Genomic DNA, 21,242 nt, shown 5'->3' with positions numbered 1-21,242 from the left:
AATTTTGCGGTATGAATAGTTGTGTAAAGTGTTTTTATAAGTAGTAAAGTTTAAAGATTTGGTATATATGCTAGATGCTGTTCTTCATTTTTTAAAATTGTCAATCTAGATTGTTGCTCATTCAGAAAATGTCGTGACTCTTAGAAACCCTTGCTATATTTACTATGTACATAGATTTGCTGTAGCATAGATTTTTAACTTAAAAACCTTAAATCTTTCTCATACTTTAGAATAAGATCTTTCTTTTGCATAAATATATTATTTTATCATAGATAAACATAAGATCATAATATTTGAGAAATGCAACTAAAAAGAGAACTTACGGCACATATCAAAAAATACCAAAAGATTGGCTTCTCTTATTGTAAAGTATATAAATCAAGCTCTCTGGCCAAACAAATGGAACAAACATGAAACTAAGTAATAAAAGGAGAGTAATTAATGGGAAGGCAAAAAGAGAAGACACAGTATTTTCACACACTGATCATGTTGCTAGAATCCACTGCTGACAAAGATTTGTCTTTTTGATATTCTGAAAATGTCCTTGTTGAAATACTCATTTATATTTTATAATCACATGATATATTCTACAACCAAAATTATTACTTCTTTTGAACTTATTTATTAGTTTGGAATTATTTGCAGTGCTACCTATTCTTTCCATCCCTGCTCTCATCTTTGGTAATGTTAAAAAACTGATTTCAGTCTGGAAATTGGTTTGTGCTTTGTTTTATTCTAGGTCTCGACACCTATTATACCTTGCATATATATTATTGCTGTCTGCATAAAAGATTAGATTCTGTGAAGAGGAAATGGCATTTAGTAGTAAAATATTATTTCTTTAAAAAAAAAAAAACCCAAAAAACCAAGCTGAATTAGTTTTTATTTAGAGAGACATCCTGAGTGAAAGTCCTTGACAAGAACAACTAGGGGCAGTAAGGAAAACTGAAAAATCATGTCAGGACAGATGCTATTTATCCTTGTCCCTTATTTATAGAATAAACATTTCTTATTCCTACTGTGTTAATGTCATTAAGAAGATTTTGACATTCAAAGACAATTCATTGAGAGTTTTTCGCATTTTCTTCATTCAAAATTATTGAGTGATTTTATGCTACGTGCCACACATAGATGAGGTATAGAGTAGTCAAAGGTGACTTTGACAAAATCCCTCCTTTCAAGCTCAATTTTGACTAGGGTAGAGGATAGAAAGACAAGTAAAAAAAATAATTACATGGTAAGCACAGTGTAGTAGACACAGTTTGCATAGTGCTATTTACAGAGAAGGGAGCTGTGAAGAATTCACAAAGCATGTATTAAAGAAGCTTTGGAGTGTACTAGCTAGAAGAGAACCCTCCATGTGGTAGGACTCACATCTTCAAAGGCATGAAGAAAGCCTTCACCTAAGGTGGTTATTACCAAACCTTTGTTGTTGTTGTTGTTGTTTTTCATTTGTTTAAAACTTTAGTTTTAATTACTATAGTGTTGGCGCAGTTGTCAGACTTCAGGTGAGGTGAGCACCCTGGTTTTCACTGGCTTTTACAGCTCAACTCTTAATTTGAAATGAAAGGAAATGCCACAAATTGGTAATTCATACAGTCCTCTTGGAGAGGGAGATATAATTTGTCTTTAAAAAGTAACTCCTGCATTTTGAATAATTTGTAGTTCTTTAGTAAGCTATGAAAACAAATACATGACACTTTTTTAATCTGAAGGGAATAAATGGAGATTAATATATCTGATTAGACTAGCTACTATTTGGGAGAACATTACATTTCAATCTATTTTCTTATTGCTACTACAAATGTTAGTATAAATCATATTTAGAAGATAGGTTGCTTATGTACTAGTAGTAAAGGTGGGGGGTAGTCTTAGTATAGAAAAATGAAATGCAGAAATTTAAAAATCTATATATCACTATACTATCTCCATCCCTAATTTCAGTGAGACTTGCTAAAAGAGCATATTTACTGGTTTATGTTTTATTTACGTTTTCACTTTTTTTTGTTTTTGTTTTTTATTAAGGATAGGTGAAAAGACTTGTAAGGACCGTAGGGGAAAATGAATGTCTACAAAAGCATATATAATCCATAAATGGGAAAATGGGCTCCTGGAATAAGCAAGATTTAATTATTAATGAAAAGCACACCTTGAAAGAATTTTTGAAGTCTTAAATCAGGTCATGGATACCAGAATCAATCAATCTCTCTTTTTTCCTTCCTTTTTTAAAACATTTAAGAACGCTAGTACAGCACTAGTACAAGAATGAAATAGTCCAACAAGAATGTAAGTTGACATTTTAAAAAGTCCTACATTACTAATAATGGCTTCCCTCTCCATTTTTCAAAAGCTTTTTTTTATTATTATTTTTTTAATATGTATGCTCCTCTAGGTCAGGACTTGATAATAAACACATACTAAGGAATCTTGTGGAAGCACAGCGACTTACAAATTAGATACCATATCATAATAAATGCATTTTCTTCAAGGATAAGAAAAATAAGCATGGGCATATATATATTTTGTTTTGTGTTTTTTGTTTTCTTCCTTAACTCCCTTGGTTTATTGGAAAGAACCAAACCTGTTTCTTCTACTGCTACTCTGTCTTCTACCTCTTTCCTTTACTCTATACAGGTGAGTTTAAAAAAACAAAAACAAGAGACTACTAAACTCTTCTCACTTCTTGGGCACAACAGTGTAAAGCTAGATGGCTGTATTAGGTATTAATATCTAACTTTTGGTTTTCTTTTTTTTTTTTTTTTTCTGGAAATAGAGGTCCAGTAGAAATAAATAGATAAGTTGGACTATACTTAAACTATATATTCGTTTTATTTATTTTAATAGGGGTATGGTAGTATTCCCTCACTGTTTTGTCATTTATCCAACATAAATTTATTTTATACAGGTTATCCTGTTTTGTTTTTTTGTTTTTTGTTTTTTTTTATGGTAAGGTAAAATTTCTACTGTGGTTTCATGTAAGCTTATAATTCTCTTTTTTTTTTACTATTGAAAACTTAAGAGTTTCTTTTCAGTGTTGTTTATGCAAAACCACATAACTTTTTTTTTATTTTAATTTGCCAGAATTGATATTTTACTTGTTTGTTCCATGCTATAGAAATATGAGAATAATATTTATATTCTCATATAATATTACTCAGGGAATTTGTAAAGAGTGTTTTACTTACAATTAGTTCTGAATATTTTGATCATTTTATAATGATGAATAATTCTAAGATATGAATCTTATTCTAGATTAAAAGTTTTTATAATTTTACTCGAATAATTGATAATGATAGTTTTTTAAATTTTCCATAAACTGTGGAGAAGGATGGACCTGCTATACATTGGATTTTTTATTAAAGGCTAGGATTTTAAATCTCAGGCCTTGCCTTGTATCCAAAACTATATACTGCTGTATTTAATTTATGGCTTTAATGCAAGTTTCAACCTTAAAAATTTTTTTTTTCTTACTCAGAAGCTAATTATCACACCTGGTAACAGAATTGGAACCACTAAAAATTTTATAACTTTCAGGAAATTGTTCTTTGAAGACTATTTACATAAATACTTTAAAATAACATATCTTCAAATGGTTGATGGTCAAATAAAGCTCTTTTCAAGAATCTTTCATCTCTTTGTACATCCTTTTTTCTTAAATACGTTTAGATATAAATTTTCTGTATTAACAAAAATTGAAAAAACAGTTTACATATCTGACAAGATTCTAAACTTAGTATATAACATATATATAATGTGTTTAAAATAAATTAATCACATTAGAGTTTTGCCTTATTGACTGCAGTACTAAAACTACAATGATATATCAAAAATGAGGTCTTGCCTCTTACATTGTTTTTCTTTTTCATGTTTTAAGCAGTCTGGACCAAAAGGAAAGGTAAGCTTAATATTGATGACATTAGAGCATGGATATAACAGTACGATGTCAGATTATTTTTGTGCTTTGAAAAATATCCATTGAATTAGAGTTCATCATTAAAGCTTATTGATTATTTTAATAAATGGAAACATTAATGGCAGAACATGCTATTTGACTTATGTGGGTAATGTTTTACCACAGTTCTTAGTATGGTTATGTATTTATGCTGACGTGACTGCTTTCCTTTTAAAAGTGGAATATTTTAATGCCTTAGTAGTAAAGTTGTTTTCAGTTAATAGCATTAAAATTTTTCTTATTAAATTTTATTGATAATACTTTTTACACTTTATGAGTTAGAGTTGAGGGGGAAAATGGAATTAGAATACCTTAAGCATGGTGTTAAAACTCTAAACATCAATATTTTCCTATTTTGACCTAAAACAGAATTTATGATCACTATTTGTTCCCTTTGTAATAACATTGGTAGGCATATGTCCTTTAGCAGGAGTGTCGAATGACGTAAATAACACGGAAACAAATTTTTTAAGAATGCGCATTTCTGAATAGTGCACTGATTGCAATTGTTTTAAAGCAAATGTTTATAGGAATAGTTTCTCTCCTCAGTGTGTTATGTAGAATTTTTTGTGCATGTACATCTGTTTTCTTTTATGAGAATCTCATAGCCTCTTATGAACCTCCCCACAAAAAAAAAAAAGTTAATAGCCCTTGTATTAAACCAATACTTCATGTAATTGGTAAAGGTTAAAGAAAGAACATTCTATAATTTTGTTTACTTATATAATCTTAAATTTATAATTTTTTAAAGTTGTAGAGAAATTAAAGAGGACAACTTGCAGTATTTTTAAAAATGCAGTATTCCCCTTCCTTAATGAACACTAAGGTCTGAAATATAAGGATGATCCTGCCAGCAGAAAATTTAGGCATATTTTATAATTCTGAAATACTTCACAATTCTTACATGTTTTAGGTGAATGGGTTGTGCAGATATTTTACTGTCTGTCTCCTGGGAAAGAAAAACTATTTTTCCATTGTATCTATTTTTATCTTTGAGTAAAGCATTATTTCTTCCGATGTCGATGAGTCATTTTATCTTTAAAATTGTTAACTCATGACTACATATTTTTTGGAAAACCATTAATAAGATTTTGAAAATAAAATTGCTGAAGAATGTATATTAAATAACTCTTTATACAATCATACACAAAACAGCCTCTTGGTTTATATAAATACTTTTCCTGTGTTATGCCAGATAAAATGTAAGTACTCTAATATTCTCAGATTAATATAAAGGTCTTAGATTATTCTGTTTTTCACAATAGTCTTGGAGGGTTTATACTGACTTATTGCACTGTTTTGGTTTATGCATATTTCTGTAGTGGAAATTTATTCATTGATACATTCAGCAAATATTTCAATGACTTTATGTGCCAGGCACTATTCTAGGAGCAGACAGAAATCCCTAGCCTCTTGGAGCTTACATTCTTGTTGGAATAATACTAGAATAGGAATCAGAAGATATGGAATTGAGTAATCAGCAATACCATTAGACACATGCCTTACTGTAAAATGGGGATAATATTTGCCCATTTTAAAGGAGATTTGTGAGGAACAAGTGAGGTAATTATTTAAAACTGACTTACATATTGTAAAATTTGAAATTTCTGTAATAGTAATAGATCTTCAAATTCTTTCAGACTTTTGTGCTAAATGACTGGCAGAGACCAGATATGAAGCAGCAACTGTTTATAAAATACCTTATAATGAATATACCCGAGTGCTTTATTCAGCAGCAGTTATCTTTAAGTTGAACCTAGCCCATGAAACCCTTGGATTCTTATATAGAATTATGTTTATCTTTGTTGGAGATAAAGTGAGAGGAACTTTTGCATCAGTACATTTTGCTCTGTGAGATGAAATAATAGAAATCTATACAACAGACAGTAAAGAAGGATGAAAGGAAACCATCAAGTCTGTCAGCTGTGACAGTAATTGTGATCGGGTTGAATATATTTAATAAAAGACCAATTGTTTGGATTAAACCCAGTTATACTATGTTTATAAGAATCACACATAAAGTAAGATTCTGTAAGGTAAAAAGGCTGTTTAGAATCACAAAAGAAGCAAACAGAAAACATGAGTATAATTTTAATAAAAACAGAATTAAGGATTAGTACTAAATAGGATGAAGGAGCAAGTTTTGTAATGGGCATAGACTATAAAAGTATAACAACTTCATTTAAAATTTCCTTAAAATATTTAAAATGTATTAAGTTCCCAGTTAGAGGCCAGCTGTAGAAGATTTTAAATATATCTCTTGGAAAATTAGACTGATTTATGAGTTTAACATCAGTTTGGATTAATGAATTTTAACATTTGAATATGAATACATTGATTTTATAGAAATACATGTCTTTTGGATCAGGTAGAGCAATGGAAAGAATAAATTGAGCTATCATTAAAATCCAGCAGAAACCAAGACAACAAAAACCCCGCACCCAGATCCTGGCTTTTAATACCACTCTCTAATAAAAGTAATGTGGAGAAATGACTGATTCTAGGTTTGGGTTAGGGAAAACGCAAAATGAATGTGAAGTGTTTTAGTGTTAGAAACCAAGCAACTACTCAAAAAACAAAAGGGTCCTTGCCTCAACAGCACATGTACTAAAATTGTAACATTACAGAAAAGATTTTTATGGCCCTTATATAAGGATAATAAGTAGATTACAAAGCATTCTATATTTCTGTGAATTTTGTGTTTATATATATATATTTTGTACCAGAATAAAGAAAAAAATGATACCACATCAAGGGGACACAGGAGCCAACTGAAAGTGTGCCCAAAGACTAAAACTTCAACAATTGGATTATAACCTAAAGGATGTGATTGAGTAAATCGTTTATTTACTCGGCTATCCTAGGGTTTTACAAGCTACATAAAGTGAATTGAAGGAAATGGACAACTGTTTATTATAGAATTCTAAATAATTTGTGTAGATACTCCAGATTTCAGGAAATGGAGTTTACCCTCACCTCTTTTGTGTGCAGGACTGACTTGTTTATTTGCAGATAGAGTGTAGAAAGAGAAAAATAGTAACTCTAGAATGGAGAAACTTGAACACTACCTTAACCAAATAATGAAGGTTAACATCACCAGTGATAAATTTTATGATATTATTATATACTTCCTGATATGATGTGATGAGAAGAGCACTTCAAATTTGCAATATCCTTCCCCCAAATATATAGCCTTTGTCTAATTGTGAGAAAAACATTAAGAGTGACCCAGGTTGAAGGGCATTCTACAAAATAATTGATAATTCTCTTCCAGAATGCCAAGGTCATGAGAGATCATATAAGACTGGGTAACAGAGGAGGCTAGAAAGACAATACAACTAAAAGCAGTGAATCCTGGATTGGATTCTGGTTCAAAAAAAGGATATTAGTGGAATAGTTGGTGAAATTCAAATAAAGTTTAGCATATTTAGTTAATAGCATACTGGTGTTGGTTTCTTTTTTGACATATGTATAATGATGAAGGTGCTAACATTAGGAGAAACTGGGCGAGGGATATAATTCTGAATTGATTTTTTAACTTTTCTGCAAATCTAAAATTATTCCATAATTAAACTATTTTAAAAAACTTTCAGAGCTGAGGCCTAAGCTTTAACAAGCAGAGCATTTTGAGGTTATTTAAAGTATTCTGCACAGAAGAAAAAAAACTTTCCAATTGTTTTATGCAGCTTACAAAGTGTGGGTCCATGAAGTTTTTTTTTTTTTTTTAAACTTCTACACAAAACATAAACCCTCACAAGCAAAAACACAAAACAAAACAATAAAACCCCCAAAAACAAACCCTACCTTCTAGATAACATGACAGGGAGTTTCTATGCTTCTGCTTGATCTGAAGTGAGAAAGAAATATCCACTGAGGAAACCTAGGCTTCATACGTGTTTGGAGTTTGAAATTTTCCTATCTGTAGGGTGATGGAACCCACAAACCAAGAAATTAACATAAAATTTGATTTTTGATCATCTAACAAAATTTTTTAAAAGCTTAAGTTTATTTTTTTAATACAGAGTTTTTTACTTTTAATTTTTGTGGAATATAACTATTAATTGGGTATGAAATTTTAGAGTATTAAAAATTACCACACTCCCTATAAGAATCCCTGTTTGACCACAATATTTTACTTTTTAAAATACCTACTTCAGGGGCACCTGGCTGGCTCATGTAGTAGAGCATGTGACTCTTGATCTTGGGGTGGTGAGTTCGAGGCCACGACGGGTGTGGAGTCTTGAACTCTCACATCCCTGAGATCCTGTTCCTGGTTTTGTCTCTGTTCTAAGTCTTCATCATCAGGTCTTTTTCCTCTGGACATGAAATCCAGATCTCCGATTTTGAAACCAAATTTCTCTGGAATGCCAATTTCTTTAGCAAGTTGCTCTCTGCTATCAAGGGTTGTCCGTAAATGCCTCGATGAAGGTGTAAATTGTGAGGAAGTCTTCTCTACTTTGAATATCCTCTTCAGGGTGATCCTGGGCTTGGCTTGATTCTAAGTCCTCATCGGGTTCTGATTTTTTCTGGCACTGGTGTCTAGCTCTTCGATTCTGAAACCAAATCTGAATTCCAGACTCTTCAGTGTTGACTTTTAAAGCCAGTCTTCGTTTGGTAGGTAGCATAACCTGGGTAAGGATTTTGGTCAAATGCCTTGAAGAGGATTTTTAGTTGATCTGTGAATTTGGTACAGCATGTCTGTGACTGATGGCTGTGGTCTTGTTTGGAGAGTCTTCGGCCATGTTGGAAGAGAGTTCTGAAGTCTTAAGGATTCAAAAACTAAATTTTACAGAATATAAGATAGTTTGTGGCTGGGAAGTTTTCAAAAATTTTCTTGTCAAAGTAATACTACTTTCATCCTGAAATTCTTGTATTAAATTTTAAGGTATGCTTTTATTTCAATAATTTATTCATACATATTTTGGAAAGAAAAATTAGTTTTCCCTATTTATATAGATAGAGAAACACATAGAAAATACTAATATGGCCATAGGTCTGGAAATGTTGCCAAATATGAAGAATAATTTATTAACACTACATTATAAAACATGATAGTCATGGATTATATGATATGTGGTGTTTGTTCTTCATTAGCAAAATGTAGTTTAATGCACTGTGTCAAAATTGCAAAGAATACAGCGTGTTTAATGCAGCAGTTTCACCCGTCCCTTCACATGTATGATTGTTGTCTTAAATGACTTATGTCAGTTATTACTGAACAAACCTGAATATGTAGCATACCCCAGAATGAATAAGCAGGTTCAAAATAACAAAATCCAAAATATCTGTATTTTCAGATTTTGTGCCCATTCTCTGTCAAATAATTATTTTCTGTGTTGATAATCCTTAGTATTTAAGAATGTATACTATTTGTGTTATACACTATTTTAAAAATAATTTTTAGAGTTTACCATGATCGTATCATCATACTTTGCTTCATATTCATTGCCTCTGTTGCATTTTTAAAGTTTGTATCTTTATTTTTCCAAAGTGAAGAGTTATAAAAATTAGAGATTTAAAAAAACGGTTATTTGAGTTAAAGATAAGACTACATTATATCCTCTTTGGTATGAAAATGTATGGAATATAAAAACATGAGTTTTATTTTTTAAGTTTAGTGTAATTAGCTAAAAACCTACCTTCTTTATTAGTGCTAGTAGTACTATTATCTCTAAGGCAAATTCTCATCTTTACAACTCCTATCCTCATGAATTTTAAAAATTTTTTCATGGTTGAAATTGCCCAGTTGTACAAATACGCTGCTTGATAATCATGAAAATTCTATTACTTAACAGTATTGATGCAATTTGCTGGATTTCAGATTCTGACATTGCTATTTAATAGTTATGTGAGTATAGGCAAGTTAACTGACCTTATTGTGCCTCAGTCTCATCTGTAAAGTGCTAATAATAGTATATACTTCATAAGGTAATTGTGAGGATTGTTTAATAGTTATAAAGCTCTTAGAATAGTACCTGGCACATGATGCTCACTATTGCTAACTGCTATTGTAAAGACACTACTATCACTACTCTTAACTATTTTCTTGTTTCATTCCCATATTTTTTTTTGAGAGCTTTGATTTTTATAACTTAAGAATATGAAATTTCTTTTAGAAAAATTTATTTATGGTTTTTGTTTAATTGTATACTCATAGGTGTTGAATGCTAATGTGTATGAGTTTACAAATAATATAGCTTCTTCTATTTTTAATTCCTTGGCTAAGTAAGATGGGAATATTTTTAGAAGTTTTTAAAGTATTATTATATCTTCATAATATAGTCATAGTACAAGACTAAAATACTTCATAATTTCTGGTTTTGTACATAACATTTTTTGTGTTGACTTTGAAATGTCCTCAAGACCAGTATCTCAATAGCCATTTATTCCTTTAGTCATTGACTTGTTTTTGAATAACTAAAAACATTTACAGCAAAATTGGTCAAATTGGTTATTATTAAGCTGATTTTTTAAATTTAGAAAATGTGTGACAGTGAAGTAATACATGTTCCTTTTTTATGTGGTTTTTTGAATTGATTATGAAGATAATTCCAAAAGAAAACTAAAGTTTTGTGCACCATATAACTTTGGTGACTACTCTGAAGCGACAATGATTTGGATTCATTTATTATTAACTATGTATTTGAAAATCTGCTTGCTATGGGCTTTGATTAACAGTCTAAATAAAATATGGTCATTGTTCTTAGAGACCTTACAATGTAATAAGCTTTAGTATATCTTATAATACAGTTTTATTTTATAGTATCACTTTTTTTTATGTGGCAAAGAAGCTATTGTTTTCTTTTAATAAACATATTGTAAGTATTTCCTCAGCCTTTTCGTTTTGAAAATATTTTTTTCTGTTAGAATAAAGCTATATAAATTTCCTTTTTTAGGAAAGAATACCCACCTCATGTCCAAAAATTTGAAAATAATTCTGTAAGGTTGAGTCGGCCTCAAGGTGTTGGTAAGTGTGTACAGTTTTATTTGTTGATACCTGTGAAGGGTTTCAAATAGTTGTATGAAAGGTAGAAATAGAGATGGTTTTAGAATATTCCCAAGTATAATAGATATATGTAGAAAAGCATTTTGAAATCTTACTTAAAATTTTTTGTGACCTGAAATTATCAGGGTGGTTGCACAATCAGGAGATAACAGTGTGAAACCTTTTTTTTAAATTAGCATTTTCATTAAATTCAGGATCCACGTATGAACTGTAGATGGGTTATAGCTTCAAAATTGTGTTTTGTTGAACTGTATTATAATTATAATCTTTCATGATGTAATTTTCTTATTTTAAATGGTTATGAGCCTAAAATTTAGAATATATTAGGCAACCACTGAATTTAAGAGACCATTCCTAGGGCAGTTGGGTTAATAGTAGATGTTGGAAATAGTCGTGGGTAGAAATTTTTATTTTCATTGAAATAATCTTTTAATGTACTGATATTAGTGCAAAAATAAAGGCAAATAACATTTATGGAAAATGTTTCACTATCAAATTGATTTTTATTATCTAGTGATTCTTAATCTGTGTGTCTATCTTGTTTGTCCCAGGCCTTTTCTTGCTTAAACCAGGACTTCTGGTTTTATCCAAAATTAATTTAAACAGCTGTGTTTTCCTGGTAGCTAAGAGTTTGTTTTTTAAAGCACCCATATTCTTTGCTACTCTGAGTGGAAATCTTTTATTTGTATATTAAATGTATCCCTATTTTATGAAGAGAGTATTCCAGATTTATCTTCATCCTTTCTTAATAACTTGGCAGTTAGGTATGTGAATTATATTTGGCAGTACATGGACACTACATTAAATTTATTAATAATGACTACCCACTTCAACATTCATTCTGTTATACCTTAAATCTTTTTTGAACTCTTGTACTGGATACTGAGTCAAATGCTTTGTATTCATAATTTACTTCTATCCTAGCTCATTATCCAGGATCCTTTAAGCTAAATTTAACTTTACCTGCATTGTGTACAGAGGAAACTGAAACACAGAAGAGTTAGACAGTTTGCTCAGGGACATGGAGCTGATAATGCAAAAGCCTATACCACCATTGTGCTTTACTGTTTTCTTGCTAGATCAGAAAGAAAGTTATTTCTACTCCTCAGAGGAGAACTGCATAATAGGTATTATCATTCCTATTGCACAAGTGCATTTTGGTAAGTTAAGTGATATTATCTTCTAGTTTTAGATACGAGTCAGCCCCAGGTTTGTTACAAATAATTTTTAAAGTTTATTTGACAACATTCATTAAGTAGATAAAAATAATGTTTACATTTTTTTAAAATTTTGAATCATTTTTGACTTAGACAAAAGTTGTAAAATCAGTACAGCGTACCCATTTACCCTTTACCAGCTTCCCCTGTTGTAACATCTTACAGTCACAGAAGTACATTTATCAAAACTGAGAAATTGGCATCAGTATAACATTCTTAAGCTATTTCACCAGTTTTTCATTAATACTCATTTTCTCCTCTAAATTCTAGTTTGGCATTTCATACTACATTATTTGTCATGTCTTTAAGTTTGTCTGACAGTTTTGAAGAGTAATGGTCGGTTACTTCATAGAATGCCTCTCAATTTGAGTTTATGTGATGTCTTACGATTAGGTTGAAGCTATGCATTTTGGAAAGACACAAAAGTGATGTGTCTTTTTAAAACACATAACATCAAGAGTGATGTTGATGTCTTTCTATGTTAACTACTATCTCATGGAGTTAGATAGTTTCTGCTGGGTTTCTCCACTGGAAAAAATATTTTTTTCTTTGTATTTAATAAAGATCTTGAGAAGATACTCTGAGACTATGCAAATACCCCGTTTTTTCTTAAGCTTTCACCCACTCACTTTAGCATCCATTGGTGGATCTTGCTGGTAAGTAACTATTATTACATGGTGTTTATCTAATGATAAATTTCTATTTTCTTCTTCTTTTACATTTATTAATGGGAATTATTGTGTAGGGAAAAGCAGTACCTTCTCTCTTATTTATTTGATTATTTCTAGCTGTGGGCTCAGGTAAAATACACTTGGTATATTTAACTCATGAACTTTGTCACTTGTATTGGGTTAGGTACATGTGAACTTAAGTACAGGGTGAATAACAATGTTATAATATTGCATATATTGTTGCATGAAGATTGCATTTTATTTTAGGATTTCCTTTGGATATATTTTTTAAAACATTCAGAGTTAAAGACAACAACAACAAGAGAAAGCATTGAGAGTTCACACTCCAGGATTTGTAGTTGCTGGCATAGCACCTGGAATAATGTTCTAAAAAGAAATAACTCACTGTCTTTTTATAGTTCTTAACATCTAAGATGATTTTTCCCCTTTATTTTGCATTTAAAAGACTATAAATTTTGATAAGTTACAGTCATATATCAGCACTTAGTAGCATTGACAAGCAGTTTTCTGGGATTAAAATTAAAGCTTGTAAACTATTAAGTATAAATTTTGGTCAGGGGATCCCTGGGTGGCGCAGCGGTTTGGCGCCTGCCTTTGGCCCAGGGCGCGATCCTGGAGACCCGGGATCGAGTCCCGCATCGGGCTCCCGGTGCATGGAGCCTGCTTCTCCCTCTGCCTCTCTCTCTCTCTCTCTCTCTCTCTCTGTGTGACTATCATAAATAAATTTAAAAAAAAATTTAAATTTTGGTCAGATCACATAGTTTGTTGCTTCATTTGTTTGGTGTTGTTTTTGTATTTTTCTAAATATACAGAATAACAACAACTATAGAGCTATAAGTTAAGATCTCTTATTTCTTTTCTGTTTGTGTTCTTGTCAAAGAGAATTAATAGACATTGAACATTTAGTTATATTCTTAATTACATTATGATTACAACTTAAATATCTGATTTACACTATTTAACCCATGTGTAGGAGAAAATATACTGTCATTCTTAACCAGTCTGTGTGTGTCTTCCATTAGCATCTTAATATATAACTTCCCAAGTTTTTTCTGTGCTTATACATTTTATTAAAAAACATTTATGCTATATATAATATTCTATAACTTGCTTTTTGACTTTGTTGTGATATCAATCTGGTTTCTATACTCTCATTAAAAGATAATGGAATATCAGGGAAAAACCAGTCTGGGAAACACAATCGAAAGAAGCCCAAGAATCAAATGGATGTTTAGTTTTGGTGGACTTCTTTACAAACTAATATATCCAAATCTCTGTAATTACTTTTTAATGAGTAGTGACCAACCACTATATTTATGTATCGTGATTAGGTTGTTTTCAGTGGTTTGATACTATATATATTACAATTAAGAATCTAGCATATGCATCTTATATATTGAATCTATTATTTTTTTAGATTAAATCCCTAGAAATAAATTATAGGGACAAATGTTATACACGTTTTGAAGACTTTTGATATGTTACTGCCAAATGGCCTTCTTTAAAAGGGTGTGTCAGCTCCCAACAAACAGTATTTGAGTATTCCTGTGTTGTTGTTCTTTTTTTTTTTTTTTTCCACACTCCTCAGCAACATTAGCTATTATCATTCAGTTAGGCATTGGGAGTCTGATAGGGAAATAGTATTTGTTTTTCCACGTTTCCTTCATTATTGGTGAAGCATTACGAAGGCCGTTTGAATTTCTTTTATTAATGTCTATTTATTGTGGCCTTTGCCTGCTTATCACTTATTTAGCATAATCAAAAGTGATTTTTTTTAAGGAGATTGTAATGAGAATGTAATACATGACTTTAGTTTTACTTTATACTGAAAAATTAGTCAAGGTGGCAGCTACATGATGGAGAAAACCAGCTGTTATTCTGGCTTGTCTTTCTCTTTTGAAAGACTGTAAAAATAATTTAAAAGCAAATACCTGACCAGAATAAAGACAATTTGTATTCTGTCACTATCCTTAGAGTAAATATTTCCAAGATATTAGTAATATCATGGATAAATTCTCAAAAAAGTGAATCAGATCTGCTAGTAAATTAGTATCACTGTGCAGCAAAGTTAAGGCATTTTCAGTGATGACATAGTAATAGCATTTATTCCACTCTTGTAATTTCATCTTTTTAAAGTATGTCATATAGTTTTTATCTTTTGTAATGTGATTCATTAATCCAGTAAACGTTTTTCGAGCCCTCAGCTCGTGCTGTTTCTAGACACTGGGAGAACACATGCCTAAAACATAATTTCTGCTCTTTCAGAGCTGACATTTATTACAATGAGATGAAGAATCAGTACAAATCCTAACAGTGAAATAAAATGAGGTGCTAATAGAAGTACAGATAATATGCTGTGGAAGTTCTAGATATTGCTTATTCATGCTTAGTGTGAGGCAGATGCAGCTTCTTAACAAAGAATGGTTTGAATTTACTTAGATAAATAGGGAAAGCTTTATTAGTGTAGAGAACAGCAATATATATGAGAGAGTGAAAGGAAAAAAAACACTCTGGAAAAATGTATCTCTTTGAGGTGCAGCTCGTTTGGAAGCCTGAAACATCAACACAGACTTGCTTGTGAAAAGATGTGGTTCTGAATTTTTTCCTTAGATACTAGAATCATTGAAAGATTTTAAGCATTAGGATGATAGTCATATTATTTTTTGTTAGGTCACTTTGGCAGTAGGGGGGAGGCATTTAAACCAAGCTTATTTGGGGTGAGGAAAATCAATCTAGGCAAGACTTACACATCTGAAATGTAGTGGCAGTGTTGTTGGAATAAAAGAAATGAATTTAAGAGCTGTTAGTAGAATTCCTTGAATGTGAGGAAAGAGGTACAAGGAGAACTTAACTATTATTTATATTTCAGCTTTGATGTCCAGGAAAGTAAATGTGCTTGAACTGTCCAAAGGCTGAGAAGATAGAATTCACTTGATGCAATTCTGTGTGATTACAATAACAAGAATAATTATATAGGTTTCTTAACACAATATTGTATATCAAGTCAGAAATATTACATAACTTTATTTCTGTGTGCAGATAATCTACTTATTTAAAAAATTAAAAGATATGAGGATATTGAGGATAGGAATATGGAAATATTTAACAAACTTGAGATTATGCAGGTGGAACATTTTGATTTATAGATTCATTAACTTGTGTTTTGGAAACATATTTTGTCTTCTTGCATACTTAAATCTTTGCTGATAAAATCAGATTGTAATAAATGTTAAATTCTGTTTTTGATGTTCATTTAGTCACTTAAAATTCTAATTAAATCCTTAATGAAAATTATTAAATATATATTGAAAAATAATGAGGAAAGTCCTTTTGTATTTCTTGAACATAAAAAACCATTAGGCTGCATATTAGTTTAGTTGCCTTCATTTAAACAGTTGTAACCAATGTTTGAATTAAAATTTTTTCTCCTTACTAATCATTTTTTGTTTTAGTGGGGAGGGAGGGGCAGAGGTTCTCGAAGCCCATTGCAGGGCTCAATCCCATGACCCTGAGATCACGACCTGAGCCAAAACCAAGATTTCAACACTTAACCAACTGAGCCATTCAGGCACCTCTCTCATTACTAATCTAAGAAGAGTAACTAAGAAAAAGGAGTGCATTTGTGTGTGTGTGTGAGAGAGAGAGAGATTGATTCAGTTGATTGATGGATTCAGTGTGAAAAGTACTGAAATTCTGCTGCCTTAGTAACATAGAACAAGCTGAAGAGAATATTAGTACAGTTAACAAAAGTGGTCCACAGTTTGTGTGGAGATCCTGGTGAGTAATGAAAAGCAGACTAGAGCTATCAGGACATGACTACAGGTTACAACTTAAAGTTCTAGCCATTCTTTTAGTAATACTATTTTTTACTGAAGTATGGTTGACATAAAATACCACATTCAATGACTCTGTAAATTATGCTGTGCTCATCACAAGTGTAGCTACCATCTGTCACCATACAACACAATTACAGTATCATTGACTATATTTTCTATGCTGTGTCTTTTATCCTTGGGACTTACTCATTCCATAACTGGAAGCCTGTGTCCCCTACTCCTCTTTCCTCATTTTGGCTACCCTTCCTCCCTCTAGGCCACCATCAGTGTATTTTCTGTATTTATAGGTCTCTTTCTGCTTTTTGTTTGTTTTATTTTTAGATTCCACACATAAGTGAAATTATAAGGTCTTTCTGTTTCTTTTGCTTAGCATAATAAGTTCATGTTGTCACAAATGGCAAAATTTCATTTTTTATGGCTCAGTAATATTCCTGTGTGTGTGTGTGTGTGTGTGTGTGTGTGTGTGTGTGAACATAGGGATGGAAATATCATTTCAAGTTAGTTGTGTTTTTTTTTTTTTTTTTTTTTTACTTCTTTGGGTAAATATCCAGTAGTGGAATTACTGGATCCTGTGATATTTCTACTTATTAATTTTTTTGAGGAACTTCTATAGTTCCTCAAAACTATAGTTTTCCATAGAGGCTATACCAGTTTACATTCCCACATTCCCACTCACAGGGAGCAAGGATTCCCTTTTCTCCTCATCCTCATCAACACTTGTTATTTCTTATCTTTTTTAGCCACTGTGACTGGCATGTAGGATGATACCTCATTGTGGTTTTGATTTGCATTTCCCTGGTGATTAGTAATGTTGATCTATCTTCTCATGTGTCTGTCTTTGAAAAATGTCTATTTAGATTGTCTGCCCATTTTTTAATTGGATTGTTTTTGAGTTGTATAAATTCTTTATATATTTTGGATATTAATCCCCTATCAGATAATATCATTTGCAAATACCTTCTCCTATTTGGTCTGTTTTCTTTTAGTTTTGTTGATGGTTTTCTTTGCCGTGCAAAAGTTTTTATAGTCCCAATTATTTATTTTTGTTTTTATTTCCCTTGCCTGAGAAGACATACAGAAAAATACTGCTAAGGCTGATGTTCAGCTGAGTTTACTGTCTGTGTTTTATTTTAGGAGTTGTATGGTTTCAGGTCTTACATGTAGGTCTTGAATCCATTTTGAGTTTATTTTTGTGTATGGTGTTAGAAAGTGGTTCAGGGCAAATCAAACTCCAATTAAAAAATATACCCTCCCCCCCAAAGAAAGTGATTCAGTTTTGTTCTTTGCCATGTGACTGTTGTCCAATTTTTCTAGCACCATTTATTGAAGAGACTGTTTTTTCCCTCTTTTATATTCTTGCCTCCTTTTTGTAGATTAATTGACCATATTAAGTGTGGGTTTATTTCTGGGCTCTCCATTTTGTTCCATTGCTTTATATACCAGTTTTTGTGCCATTATTATACTGTTTTAATTACTATAGGTTTGTAGGATAGTTTGAAATCTGAGATTGTATATCTCCAACTTTCTTCTTTGTCAAGATTACTTTGGTTATTCAGAGTCTTTTGTGGTTCCATGCAAATCTTAGGGTTATTTGGCCTAGTTCTGTGAAAAATATTGTTGGTGTTTCAATTGGAAGTGCAATGAATCTGTAGATTGCTTTAGGTAGTATGATACATCTTTCCATTTATTTTTGTCATCTTCAGTTTCTCTCATCAGTGTGTTAGTTTTCACAGTACAAGTGTCTCACCTACTTCACTAAATTTATTTGTAGTTATATTACTCTTCTTGGTGTAATTGTAAATGGGATTATTAAAACATTTCTGCTTAGGTTATTTGTGTACAGAAAACCAATTCATTTTTGTATATTAATGTTTTATTCTACAACATTACTGAATTCATTTATTCTGATAGTTTTTTGGTGGACTCTTTAGGATTTTCTAAATGTAGTATCATGTCATCTGCAAATAATGACAGTTTTACTACCTTACTAATTTGGTTGCCTTACAGTTTTTTTCTTTTCAGATTGTTGTAGCTAGGGACTTCCAGTCCTATGTTAAATAAAAGTGGTGAGAGTGGACATCGTTGTTTTCAGAAAAAAGCTTTTAGCTTCTCACTATTGAGTATGATGTTGGCTGTGCGTTTGTCGTATGTGGCATTTATTATGTTGAGGTATGTTCCTTCTAAACTCACTTTTAGGAGTCTTCATTATGAATAAATACTGAATTTTGTCAAATGCTTTTTTACATCTACTGAGATGAACACGTGATTTTTATCCTTTACTTTGTTAATGTAGCACATTGATTTGTGGATATTGAACTGTCCTTTCATCCTTGGAATAAGCCCCACTTGATTGTAGTGAGTGATTCTTTAATGTATTGTTCAATTCAATTTGCTAATATTGAGGAATTTTCTATCTGTATTCATCAGGCATGTTGATATATAATTTTCTTTTTTTAATATTTTTGTTTGATTTTGGCAGGGTAATGCTGATTTTGTAGAATGAATTTGGAAACATTTCTTCCTCTTTTGTGTTTGTAGAAGAATTTGAAAAGGATAGATATTAATGTTTGGTAGAATTCACCTGTGAAGCTCTCTGGTCCTAGACTTTTGTTTGTTGGATGTTTTGATGAAAAATTTTATTTCATTAGTAGTAGTTGGTTTGTTCATATTTTCTGTTTCTTCCTGATTCAGTCTTGGAAAACTGTAGGTTTCTAGAAATTATCTATTTCTGCTAGTTTTCCAACTTATTGGCATATAATTTTTCATAGTTTCTTATAATTCTTTGTATTTCTGTGGTGTCAGTTGTAACTTCTCTTTTCTGATTTTATTTTTTACTTTTTTTTACTTCTGATTTTAAATGCTCTTTTTTGTAGTGAATCTGGCTAAAGGTTCAATTTTTTTTAACTTCGAAGAATTACTGTTGGTTTCATTTCTTTTTTATTGTTTCTTTAATCTCTTTCATTTGTTTCTACTCTACTTTTCATTATTTTCCTTTTTCTTTTTTTTTATAATTTTATTTATTTATTTATGATAGTCACACACACACACAGAGAGAGAGAGAGAGAGAGAGAGAGGGGCAGAGACATAGGCAGAGGGAGAAGCAGGCTCCATGCACCGGGAGCCCGACATGGGATTCGATCCCGGGTCTGCAGGATCGTGCCCTGGGCCAAAGGCAAGCGCTAAACCGCTGCGCCACCCAAGGATCCCTATTTTCCTTTTTCTATTAATTTTAGGCTTTGTTCTTCTTTTTCTAGTTCCTTGATGTGTAAAGGTACATTTGCTTATTTGAGATTTTTCTTATTTTTTTGAGGTAGGCATGTATCTCTTTAAACTTCCTTCTTAGAATTGCTTTGATCTATCCCAGAGTTGTTGTTGTTGTTTTTAAGATTTGTTTATTTGCGGGAGAGAGGGTGAGAAAACATTCACACACGTGTGAGCATGGGGGAGGGGCAGAGGAAGAGAGAATCCCAAGCCTACTCTGCTGAATGCAGAGCCCAACATGGGGCTTGATTCCACAACCCTGAGATCACAACCTGAGCCAAAACCAAGAGTGGGATGCTCGACCGACTTCACTACCCAGGTGCCCCTGTCCCAAAGTTTTTGAACCATTGTGTTTTCGGTTTTCATTTGTCTCCAAGTATTTTTTAAATTTCCTCTTTAATTTCTTCATTGACCCATTGATTGTTTAATAACATGTTGTTAGCTTTCATGTGTTTTGGGGATGGTGGTGGGGTTTTTTCTCTTCAGTTTTTCTCTTGTGATTGATTTCTAACTTCATACTGCTGTGGTCGGAAAAGATGCTTTTTAGATTTTTTGAGACTCATTTTGTGGCCTAACAATTGATCTCATTTGGAGAATGTTCCATGTTCACTTGAAAAAAATGTGTGTTCTTCTGTTTGGGGATGAAATGTTTGGTATTTATGTGTTAATTCCATCTAAATATGGTATTTAAGGCCACTGTTTCCTTATTGACTTTACATTTGGATGATCTATCTATTGATATGAGTGGGTTGTTAAAAGCCCCCTACTATTATTGTTTTACTGTCAATTTCTCCCTTTATGTCTGTTAATATTTGCTTTATGTATTTAGATACTCCTGCGTTGGGCGCACAGATACTTACAATTGGTATATCCTCTTCTTGAATTGATCTTTTATCATTATTTAACTCCCTTTGTTGTCTTTTGGTACAGTCTGTATTTTAAAGTGTATTATGCCTGATATAAGTATTGCTATATCCCAGCCTTTTTTTCAATTCCATTTGCATGGAATATCTTTTTCTCTCCTTCCACTTAACAGGCTGTATGTGGCTTCAGGTCTGAAGTGAGTCTCTTATAGGTAGCATATAGATGGGTCTAGTTTTTTTATCCACTTAGCCACCGTATGTCCTATTTTTTGGAATATTTAGTCCATTTATAGTAATTATTGATAGGTATGTACTTACTGTCATTACGTTCATTGTTTTTTGGTTTTGGTATAATTGTTCTCTGTTCTTTTCTCTTACTCTCTTCCCTGTGATTTGATGACTTTCTTTTGTGCTA

The 21,242-nt window shown here is 31.7% G+C and overlaps 1 protein-coding gene and 1 non-coding gene across 14 annotated transcripts in view; both read left to right on the top strand.

The window, feature by feature from the left end:
• The window catches only part of SENP6 (SUMO specific peptidase 6), a 118,062-nt gene that overhangs the window by 39,860 nt on the left and 56,960 nt on the right, over positions 1 to 21,242 (top strand). For 6 of the 13 annotated variants that reach the window (XM_072832309.1, XM_072832304.1, XM_072832308.1 and 3 more), the window contains 2 exons: positions 3,875 to 3,895; positions 10,849 to 10,919. In XM_072832309.1, coding sequence (XP_072688410.1) covers positions 3,875 to 3,895; positions 10,849 to 10,919 — 92 coding nt within the window. The remainder of the gene's footprint in view (positions 1 to 3,874; positions 3,896 to 10,848; positions 10,920 to 21,242) is intronic. The other 7 variants (XM_072832310.1, XM_072832306.1, XM_072832318.1 and 4 more) reach the window with 2 other exon arrangements.
• LOC140637434 (U6 spliceosomal RNA) lies at positions 6,536 to 6,641 on the top strand. The gene has a single exon (XR_012034547.1). It is a non-coding gene; the product is annotated as a U6 spliceosomal RNA (small nuclear RNA).

This window comes from Canis lupus, chromosome 7 (assembly GCF_048164855.1).
Source record: "Canis lupus baileyi chromosome 7, mCanLup2.hap1, whole genome shotgun sequence".
NCBI lineage: Eukaryota > Metazoa > Chordata > Mammalia > Carnivora > Canidae > Canis > Canis lupus.
This window is presented reverse-complemented; position numbering and strand designations above follow the sequence as displayed.